The 11,277-nt window shown below is 40.7% G+C and overlaps 2 protein-coding genes across 6 annotated transcripts; both read right to left on the minus strand.

Annotated features, from left to right (window-relative positions):
• Positions 1–77: 77 nt before the first annotated feature.
• On the minus strand, positions 78–7,018 carry LOC118124940 (sal-like protein 1). Of its 4 annotated transcripts, none has more exons than XM_035183171.2 (9): positions 6,722–7,018; positions 4,845–4,916; positions 4,478–4,573; positions 4,112–4,207; positions 3,468–3,569; positions 2,589–2,741; positions 2,030–2,155; positions 1,853–1,891; positions 78–1,517 (listed from the first exon to the last, which is right to left on the minus strand). In XM_035183171.2, exons 1-9 carry the CDS (start codon positions 6,963–6,965, stop codon positions 838–840), a joined length of 1,608 nt encoding a protein of 535 aa, XP_035039062.1. In that variant the 5' UTR covers positions 6,966–7,018; the 3' UTR covers positions 78–837. The 4 variants fall into 4 exon arrangements, with proteins under 4 accessions (XP_035039062.1, XP_035039060.1, XP_035039061.1 ...); XM_035183169.2 differs by having other exon boundaries at positions 4,478–4,576; XM_035183170.2 differs by having other exon boundaries at positions 4,845–4,919.
• A 115-nt stretch (positions 7,019–7,133) lies between these two features.
• On the minus strand, positions 7,134–10,983 carry LOC118124944 (progranulin). Of its 2 annotated transcripts, XM_035183175.2 has the most exons (7): positions 10,806–10,983; positions 10,612–10,677; positions 10,342–10,491; positions 9,281–9,583; positions 8,965–9,138; positions 8,209–8,352; positions 7,134–7,923 (listed from the first exon to the last, which is right to left on the minus strand). In XM_035183175.2, the coding sequence occupies exons 2-7, from the start codon at positions 10,612–10,614 to the stop codon at positions 7,795–7,797; spliced, it is 903 nt and encodes a 300-aa protein (XP_035039066.2). In that variant the 5' UTR covers positions 10,615–10,677; positions 10,806–10,983; the 3' UTR covers positions 7,134–7,794. The 2 variants fall into 2 exon arrangements, with proteins under 2 accessions (XP_035039066.2, XP_035039068.2); XM_035183177.2 differs by lacking the exon at positions 10,806–10,983 and having other exon boundaries at positions 10,612–10,700.
• Positions 10,984–11,277: the final 294 nt, after the last annotated feature.

Raw genomic sequence — 11,277 nt, forward strand, 5'->3', positions numbered from 1 at the left:
ACATTTTCACTTTTGCAAATATTTTGATATTGGAGGTCTTGTTTTTACAGTTGTAGATATGTTTTCAGACTCACATCTTATTTTTTCAGATACATTTATTGGAGACGATAGATGAAAATCACACATTTGAATTCCATACATCCATAACTTTTTTGTGTCATTTGTAGGGTTTAGATATCTGGCAATGTCCAGTGCAACAGATATATTTTCAGCCTTTAAAATACAACGACAAAGGCTCCAGTTACAAATACTGTGCAGGAACACCATGATCTGATGATTACATAGCATGGATGCTACAACTTTTTCCAAACTGAATATTTTAACTATTTAACAAACTAAAAAAAGATAAAACATTCCTCGAATCTAGACAAGGTTTAATTAGGTGAAATCCATTTTTTTAAGTATCCATCGAAAACCTTCACTTCCAAACTTCTGAATCATAATAGAAAACACACAGAAGAACTATGAATATATAAAAACAAACAATAAAACATTTGCACACTGCTGAACACTATAACAGTCATTGAACTACATAAAGATAAAACATTCCTCGAATCTAGACGAGGTTTAATTAGGTCCTGGTGAAATCCATTTTTTGTAGTATCCATCGAAATCGTTCACTTCCAAACTGCTGAATTATAATAGAAAACACACAGGGAAGAACTGTGAATATATAAAAACAAACAATAAAAAAACATTTACAAACTGCTGAACACTATAACTGAGTCATTAGTACAAGACTAGACTGGTGCCTTATCTGTAGTGGATCAAATTCCAGTAATCACAGCAGGTTTGGATGCATTATGACATCTGAAGGATTTTTCCCATCTGTGGTTTTTAAGATGACGACATAACATTTAGAGCCTTTGGTTTGTGCAATCTCATATGCCGTTCCAGACTGGAATTATTCGAAAACTGTTTTGTGCATATTCCACATTGGTTTTTCTTTGTGTGGCTTTGCAGGTGACGGACTAAATTTACTTTAGACACTAATCGTTTTCCACAGACTTCACAAATGTGGATTTTGTCTGCTTTGTGTGTTCGCACATGTGTCCTCAGTGTGTTCTTCGCGTAGGCTTTACAAGAATGAGGACCTGTGAGATTCCGACCGGCAGATGTCCGCGATGATTTCTTTTTATTTAAACTTGAGAGGGGCCTTTTCACATTCTTCTTTGAACCGAGTGCCTTTAAACGGGAACAAACTGTTTGGCTCTTCGACTCTTCAGTATTGCAGCTGCTTCCATCCTTAGCGTCAGCACCACCTCCAAGGGTGTCCGGACCGTCTCCAGCAGGCTGCCATGTTTTACCAACCCAACTATCAGGCTGAGTGTCCAGAGGTCGAGGATGCCCCTGGCTGCTTTGCACACAGTTGATGTCACTCATATCTTGGATAAAACCGTCCACATAGATGATGCTGACGGGTGAATCTTGGTCATTTTCCGCCTTCAGACTTTGTCCTCTCACTTGACTCTCGCCTTTTGGTATCAGCTCCGGATGCTGAAACTCCAGTTGACTTACTGAGGATCACGGAAAAAATATATTCAGTCTTTTATGTCACAAACTTTTAAAAGGGCTGTGCATACTAACTACAGCAATGATCAGCAAGGTGAACCTGGAGATGATGAATATGTTTCTCCGCTCAAAGCAGGATGCAAGCCTAGCATACCTCACGCTATAATGACTATATATAGATGAACACTGGTGTTAATTAGTTAGAAAAAATTTTGTGGCTCAATTTTGTTAAATTACCTTGTGTCTACTTGATTCCCAAGGTAGCTGTGTATCATTCATATTCAAGCGAATATTAAAAACTGTTAGCAACTGAAGGGCATTAGACATATTGTGAACATACCTGCATCTTGGCTCTGCTGCAGTATATATATTGCATCCGCTGTAAAGTAAAAGGAAACAGAGGTCATACAATTAGGCAGTGGCAATAAAAATATAACATTATTATTAGTGTTGGCTGGAAAGCAGGTACTATTAAGATGACCTATATGTCATGTGAATGATGAGAAATTGCACATACCATGCTGTTTTGATAAGTGCGCCTCAAAGTTACTTTTCCGATGAATGATCTTTATGCAACATGGGCAGTGCCAGTGACTTCTTCCTTGGGCTTTCTCAGTGCAAAAACATGGCACCACAAATTTTTCTGAAAAGAGAGAAGCCTGTTAACCCCGAGTATACACCCTACATGGCTGTATGCCTTTCAAGAACATTTCCTTGCAATAAAAATCAGGCAGTATACTTGAAAATTTAGCACATGTGGTATTTCATTATATTGCACATTACATTGCCTCCAATTTTTTTGTTATTTTTTTTAATCAGTGGTTGGTTTAACCCCCAATTTAAGAGGGATTAATGCATCAATGAGATCATTTTTCAGTGAATTAGTGCTATGAGAAGCCAGCAGCAGCATCCAATAGGAAACAATAACACACCACCCTCATGTTCAAATAGCGTTTAAAAATGACAACAGTGAAACTGTACATAACAGTGGTTAAAATAAATTATGGTACAGAATTTATATCCATGATTGTGTGCTTCAACGTTCAGTCTTTTGATTTGATGCTAAGAGAACTTACCTGTGCCACCCTCAATAAAATGAACAGCGAATCGATAATGCCTCTTCATCAAATGTTTCTCAGTGGCCTGGACACTCTTGAGGCAGAGGGGACAATTGTCATTGGTTGCCAGCTTGAAAAAGTTGGCGTGTGAGGTGAAGAGACACTGCGTGTCTGGAAAAAAAAGATTACATGTAGATAATCAGATCAGTAATCAAGTAAACAGTATCATGTTTAACAATGAATACACTGATTTAACACATCACACTGGAGTCACTAGCAGTGGTCACTGGTGGTCACAGAGTTCAACTTCATTTATGCGCAAGGTCAGATATGCATACGGAAACAGGTGGAGCCTTATGTCTGTACTCCAGTTAGAGCATGTCTTCTGAAAGCTTACAGATACGGACAAAACAAAGCAGTACCACGGGAAATTGTCAGGGGGCAGTGTAGCCAAGTGTTCAAGCCAGACAACCACAAGACACAAGGAGGAAAAATCCACATCGGTGGAACTTTTTGAGGAGAGTTGGTAAGAAACTACAGACATTCATATGTTACTTCGCCCAGAGCACAGGTACAAACAGTCGCGTTTGCCTCTTTCTTGAGAGATACATTATCAAAGCCTCCCCCACCATCAACACGTTTGTTGTTGTCAGAGACTCTCGAATCTGTGCTGCCCTCTAGTGGATGTATTGCTTAACAACCATGCCAATGTAAAGCTCACATTAAAGGAAGTGGGCAGTGACGGTCACATCATTTAAAATAGACATAGCTCTTCTCCTAAGTAAAGGCTGCATAAATTAGCCTTAAGTGGAGACAACTTCATTATCGTAATTTTATTTGCTCTACAAAGGAAGTGAATGCATTGATTTTAGTACTTATTGTTAAATGCAGTCTTACCAGCAGAATAGCAGGACGTTCTTTCAGCCGTTTGTGCATAACTTGAGTCTGAGGCTACCAGGCTGGCATCAGCAGTAGGAGTACTCTTGTTGGCATGACCTGCTGCAGAGAAAAGAACAGAACATAAAATAACAATATACGAAAATTATTTCAACTTTCTTTTGGCAGAAAGGGGCATGATTTAAAATTATTGCCATTATTCCTCTTGAGCAAGCTGGTGGCATCGCAGAAAACAGAGGAACATCGGCCTTTACTATCATTATGTACAACTTCTTTTTTAACCAGTGAATAACATTTTGATGAGCTTTAGGGCGGCTGTGGCGGAGGGGGAGAGCGGTCGTCCTCCAACCAGAAGGTCGACAGTTCGATCCCGGTCTTCCCTATCTGCATGCCGAAGCATCCTTGGACAAGAGGCTGAACCCGGAATTGCTCCTCACAGAAGAAAAGTGCTGCCAATACATGCACTGTATGAATGCATGTGTGAACGGGTGAATGGCAAAAATGTACTGTAAAGCGCTTTGAGTGGTCATTAAGACTAGAGAAGAGCTATATAAACACAAACCATTTACCATTACTTTACAGAGGAGAGGAGCTGAATGCATTGATTTTACTGAAGAGAATCGTGTTCAGAAAAGCAGTCTTACCATGAGCGGTGGAAGTTTTTGCAGCCGTTTGTGCAGAACTTGAATCTGAGGCTACTGGGATGGCAGCAGCAGTAGGTGTACTTTTGTTTGCATGACCTGATGTGGAGAAAAGAACAGTTCATAAAATAATAATATACCAAAAATCACTGCCATTTTCTTGTGGCAGAAAATTACATTGTTCAAATAATTGCCATTTTTCCTCTTGATGAAGCCGGTGGCATTGCAGAATACAGAGGAACATCAGCCTTTACTGTCATTGTGTACAACTCCTTTTTTAACCAATGAATAACATTTTGATGAGCTTTACACAGGAGCTGGATGCAATTATTTTACTGAAGAGAATCATGTTCAGAAAAGCAGTCTTACCATGAGCAGTGGAAGTTTTTTCGGCCGTTTGTGCAGAACTTGAATCCGAGGCAACCAGGATGGCAGCAGCGGAAAGAGTACCTTTGTTTACAAGACCTGCTGTGGAGAAAAGAACAGATCATAAAATCACACTGTAGAAACAAACACTGCCATTTTCTTGTGGCAGAAAATTCAACTATTCAAAATTATTGCCATTTTTCCTCTTGAGGAAGCCGGTGGCATTGCAGAAAACAGAGGAACCTCAGCCTTTACTATCATTATGGACAACACTTTTTTAAACCAACGAATAACAGTTTGATGAGCTTTACACAGGAGCTGAATGCATTGGTTTTACTGAAGAGAAAAGTCTTAAGAAAAGAAGTCTTACCATGAGAAGTGGAAATCCTTTCAGCTGAGGCTACTGGGCTGGCAGCAGCAGGCGTACTTTTGATTGCGTGACCTGCTGCGAGAAAAGAACAGAACATAAGACGACACTTCACTAAAATCCTTGCCACTTTCTCATGACAGAAAATGGCATCGTTTTTCCTCTTGGGCAAGCCGAGGTCCTGACATTGGTGAGCTGTGGTCTTGTCAGCTGGCTACTGACTACAGTTGGCAGCTGCCAGCCCTCCGTTGTGGGGGACATGCCAGTAAGCAGCTGCCAGAGTTGAGTCACTGCTTTGAACATAGCAACCATTGTCCTTTCTAACGTGGAGTAACCATGCATTCAAGATATGTGTTTTAGACAAAATTTGTGGTATAACACACTTTGCTGAGCTGTTTTTCAGAGCAGTCATTTCTACTTGTGACTATAGGGGAAAAAATAAGGAGTTAATGATAACTCACACAAAACCAGGAGCCTGAAACTTAAGCAACATAACTCAACACTTCTACTGGGACATGTCAAAACATCTTCTTCGAAAAGATCTACTGAAAGCTGAGACATCTTACTCGTATCTCCACATGTATCATCTTTTTATTGACACACACACACGTTTTATAGGTCGACGGGGTGACTGCTTACTGGAGTGAGCAGCATGAAATGTGTTGGTGATTTGTTAAATCATGTCTGCTACTGTCTCTCCTGAAAATTGCCCACCGCTTCGGCTTTACCACATCACAGGCAACAAGCTCACAGCTTCACTTCAACCGCACATTTGAAAGAATATCGAAGGGGTGCCACGGTGAAATGGGAGAGACATTATTTACCGTTTTACACTCAGGTGAAAACTTAGAATAAGGTGACCAACTTGAATATGCGCTGGTTTCCAGTGTTGAGCTGCTGATGTGTCTATTGTTTATGTTGTACAGGGTTTTGCTTTTACATATATTTGAGCACAATGCAGTGTCACTATGAAGCGGTGAATTAAAAGTGCTAAAATAGGTCTGGGCTTCACTGGTGTGCTACTGTTGCTTCAGATATTCCTCTGCTGACTGTAGATCTATACTTATTTTACTGTTATACTTAACAAGCTGAAACTTAACAAACAGCAGCAGATAAACTGTTTATAATACTACGACTACTACGTGTAATAATATAGCATTTTATTTAGCATACATTGCAGCTCAATCGGCGGGCCAGGTCTATTAGCTGCAATTTAATATAAAACAATCCTGATGGTGTTTTTACTCGTGTGTTTCACCTAAATTGTACGAATTGTTGTTTTCTTTACACTAGAATTGACCCTTTATATTGAAATACTCTATATTTACATCGGGAGCGGGTTCTCTCTACGGAGGCCGCCATGTTTAGTTTTTTTTTTACAGTAGACCAAACTGGACAAACTAAACACGTTTTGAGTTTTTAAAGCTGCTTTGAAACATGCACTGGACTCCGCGGATCCTCCACATTCTCTCCGGAGGAGGAGGAGGAGGAGGTGCATGTGTGAACGCAGATGTCCGAGTGAGACGCTCCGCGGTTTCTACGGACTGTATCCGCCTGACCTCCTAGTGTAAAGTCCGTCGACATCTAGGAGCAGTCGATGGGTGAACACAGCAGGGATCCCCCGCTGGAGTCACACACCTCTTAACACGAGTGTAACCACATCTGGCATTAGCCTAAACTGCACTTGGGGGAGTTTCAATTGTTTTCTTCAAAGCTAACAGCATTTCAACTATCGTAGCTAAACAAGCTAGCAAACAGATTAGCCACACCAAGCTGGCGAAAAAAATGACATTACATATGAGTTAGCATTGTTAGCGTTGTTTGGAAGTTTACAGGTTAGTGTGCTGAACAACACGTAAGTGTCGTTGTGATGAACCGACCCTTTGTTTGCGGTAACTTGGACAGGAGCACCACATCCAGCAGGGAGCGGTAGCGGTTGTTTTCGTCCTTCAAGCGGGAGTTCTGCTCCTCGTATCCGGCCAATGTTTTCTCAAAGGCGCCAAGGACGTCAGACACAGCCGTCTGCAGCCTCTCGGAGACAAACGACTTTAATTCTTCCATTTGACTCATGTTTTCAGCGTTAGTCTTCGTCTGGGACTCCACGTTCACCGGAACGATAAACATGTGGCATCGGCGGAAAAGGCGGAAGTAAGGAAGTCTGAGTGAAACTCCAATTTCCGTTTGGTGCTTTCAAAGTAAAGGCCCCCTGATTATTTTAATTAGGTTATTGTTGTGTGGGCAGCCAGGCAGGTTTATAAAAGAGCATATGAACAACATTTCACCCACATATTCTTTTATTTGACAGTGTATTTATTTTTGGCTTTGAAAGGAATGACAGTGAGAAAAAAATCATCAGATTAAGATTTACTCTAAAACTTGATTGTTTGATTTGATTTAATCATGCAAATGTTTTTTAATAAAATCAGTTAAAAAAAAATACAGATATGAAAATGTAATGCTGATATCAAACTATTTGTAAGATCCAAACATACAATACCAAAACAGAATAGACAATGAGTAGTAGGAACTATGTTATGTGCAGATTATTGATCCGTTAGACTGTCTATTGAGTGTAATTCTAAACTAATTCTAAACTTCCTCTTCTCATGGTAATTATAATTCTGTTCTGTTTCTGTTAAAGGTTCAGTGTGTAAGATTTAGATGAAAGGGATCTATTGGCAGAAATTGATAATAAAATAATCCTAGTGATGTTTTCACTAGAGTGTAAATCATCTAAAATGTACGGAATGTTTTCTTTACCCTCCAATAGATCCTTTATATTCAAATGCTTTATATTTACATTGGGAGCGGATCCTCCCTACGGAGGCCGCCATGTTTTTTACAGTAGCCCAAACTGGACACAGTAAACACCTTTTGAGTTTTTATGACAACTGAAGGCTACCACAGGTTCTCTCTCAAAAAGCTGCCACGGGGGAACTGTAACAGCATGTCCTCAGTATGTTTTCACATGTTCCTGTGATCCTGAGGGGAGCACAGAGTAAAATCTCGTGCATTTCCTGGAGGAGGGGTCGCAGGTGGACCCATATGGACAGCAGTGCAGACCATCTGAGCAACACTGGCCCTGAAATCAACACAATGATGTTACAAAACAAACTAGATGAGTAAATGAATGCATTAAACAGTGATAAGCAGGCGCTAGTTGTGACTTTTATAGTGTGGTGGGTATAATTATGTGCTTTATACCCCACCTACCCAAAATGCTCACTGTCACATCTGTGTCGCTGTCTCTTTTATTATGTGATCAAAAGAATATAATGTGATAACAAAATAAATATATATATATACATACATAGGTCACACCAAATCAAATTTTATTTAACAGTTGCACAAAATGCACAATCCATACCAGTGGGTGGGGGCAGCAGGTCCACTGGCCTTTGGATCCTTTGCAGCAAGTCATCCCGTCTGAGCAGTAAGATTTGGAATCACAGCGAACCACTCCAGCCTTGGGGGACCTGTCACTGGCCTCTGTTAGAGCTGTCATAGGTGTCTGAAATATAAATACAAACAGATTATTATACTCTATTATATAAATATGAAGGAGTTCACAAGTGTGCTGCGCTGGCGACCTGGCCAGCTTGTACCCCACCTCTCGCCCAATGTCAGCTGGGATTAGCTCCAACTCCCCCCGCGATCCTCAAAGGGATCAATGGTATGGAATCTATACCAGTGATCCTTTTGAGGATCTACAGTATACTATCGATAATGGATGGAGGAAATTAACAAGCACCAAAAAAAGTTAAATCAGTAACTAGAGTAGATTTCTAGAGTCGTGTTTCTGGCCTACCTTTCTAATGTAAGACCAATATTGACTTTAGCTCTTTATTTGCTCTGTTTTGCAGTTTATTCCACTCCTAAAACCGCAAATATCTGTTTTTTACGTGATATAACACATCAAGTTTAAACTTAACGAAAATAGAAATCTGTAGATTTTAATTAAAGCTTAAATTTGTTATTTTAACCTTCAAAAAGATTTAGTGTTCATGCTTGTGTTCAGAAGCTGAAGCCTTTCAAGCTTTCTCTCAGTGGATGATGAATGAAAAAATCAATCCCAGGATAGGCTGCATACACAGAATGTGACGAATAGTGTGATGTGTCCCACCTGCTGAAAGCTGACCTCGTCGTCTGGAGGTGAAATGAGAGAGGCGGGGACTGACGACAGAGCTTGTCTGGGGGTGAAAGGATATCTCAGGCCCTCCCTCACACAGTGGGTGTAAGTGACGTCACAGTCAAAGCCATATGGGCAACAGTGGTAGCCATCCAGACAGCAGCGGCCCTGTAAGCCACATATTATGTACAACAATGAATACAGTGTAGAACCATTACTCCATAGAGATGTCTGTTTGGAGAGTTATTCAAAAACTTGAGTTGCAAGTTAATGTTGCATCAGTGTAGTTTCAGTGTGTAAATCAACTCACAGGAAAGTAAGGGCAACAGAACCAGACACCTGTGGGGTGTCTGCAGCAGGTAGTGCGATCTGGACAAGTGTGGTAGCCGTCGCAATAGACGACTGAGCTCTTTGATGCCTCTGGGACGTGGTTGTTTGTGAGCTCCTGCAGGGGAGAAACAGGTAGAACAAGAGAGGCCGGTTCCTCTGCAGCCTCCTTCTTCCTCATGGGTATCTTCATCCACGGCTGGCCCTGTTGCTCACACATCTGGGCGGCCAGGTCACAACTAAAGCCCGAGGGACAGCAGTGAATCAGGTCTGTGCAGCACACGGCCTGGAGACACACATGAGAGAATTAGAAAGAATTAAGAATTAAAAAGGTTATGTTATTGTTGTGTTATTAAGGATGCAGCGCGGGTCGTGGAAGAACCCGTTAAATCTGAGTTCAGATTTAGGAAACCTTCTTTTAAACTTTTTTTAACATTGCGAGATATTGCATTTGCCAACCTTTTCCTTGATTTCTCACAGAATGAAAACAAAATCGGGGATGTTTCGGGGACTGATATCTTTGAGTCCAAATTGGTGCAGATCCAAACAACAATTTAAAGAGCAACCTGAAAGTTACATCTTTTTTTTTTAACCAAATCAGTCTTGTTTGAAAATGAGCATTTAAAAGGTTGATTGATTTCACAGCATATTAGGGGAACATTTTTGAGCAAACAGAAGTGAATTTCAGCAAAGCTTCAACAATTTTTTCCCAGGATTGTGTCATATTCCGTCATAAAAAGGGAGTCTTCTCTACCGCGATATGTTTAGCAGTAGTTAGTCACATGTCTGAGCAGTTGTGTTCGAGGAAGTTGGAGTTTCTATAGTTTTACACATTGCATTTCGCCACTTGTGATCCTGCTGAATTATAGTGTTTGTGCAGGCTTTCCTAGATAGTGATTCACTGATATCTAAACCCTTGTAAGTCAGGTCTAGTGAATCTAAATGTGGTTTCATATGAAGACTCTTGGGTCTTGGCGGAGGTATGCACCCTACTGACTCCCATTCTACTTGGCAGTTCCTTCGCGGGTGATTAATCAGACTTACATTTGGATAAGGACAGCAGCTATAGCCATTTGTAGTCATACAGCAGGTGTTGTCATCCTTGCAGACTGTTCCGTCAGGACAGGTGATGTCGCAGGACGCAAAGTCCCACACAAACACCCCCATTAACAGCCACACACTGATCCTCAGCATCTGCAGAAGAGAGTAGAAGCAGAGGTAAATCTGATACATGCATGTGCAGTGTCAGGATAAAAATCACCAGCCTAAATTTACTGTAAAATTAGGCTGAAATTTCTGTAAATCATGACCCACCATTTTCTTCACTTGTACTTTCACTTTTGTTTCAGCCTGTAGTAAAAAGCGTCCTGTTTTCCAGAGCTGCCTCAGTGAACACAGAGAAGCAGCAGGTCTGAGAGTTAATGAAAAAACTACAAAGCAACTATATTCTGGTCATAGAAATAAACATCTCAATGCACATTCACTGATTTGTTTTTTAAATCACTTACCGTCAGCCAGTGAAGTTATTCGACTCCTTCCTGTACTGTACTCACACTTCCTTAAACTGAACAACAGGAATACCAGTCTTTATATGGAAGGTTGGTCCCTCCCACTGAATAAAATCTGACAGCTGAACTCAAACGTATCACGCCGCTTGGGTCCTGTGACTGTCAGAGATGAGGACAGTCAAGCGTTTCAGTTCATACTGACCACACCTAGACTTTTACACGAGGATTTGAATAATCATTGTTGCAAGACACCCACACTCCCACTCACACACTCACTTCGAAGATGAATCACAACCCCACATTGCCCTTTGCTATCATTACATTGTTCAGTCACAAGACCTGCCTGTAAAACCTCACACTAACAAACTGGTGATACCTGGCACGGATTCTTATTTAGACTCAGTTTTCCTGAACTTTACTTTAAATTGACTTAAGAAAAGAATTATCTAATATATATCTTTAACAATAAAAA

The sequence above is a fragment of the Hippoglossus stenolepis genome, chromosome 17, assembly GCF_022539355.2.
Source record: "Hippoglossus stenolepis isolate QCI-W04-F060 chromosome 17, HSTE1.2, whole genome shotgun sequence".
Taxonomy (NCBI): Eukaryota; Metazoa; Chordata; class Actinopteri; order Pleuronectiformes; family Pleuronectidae; genus Hippoglossus; species Hippoglossus stenolepis.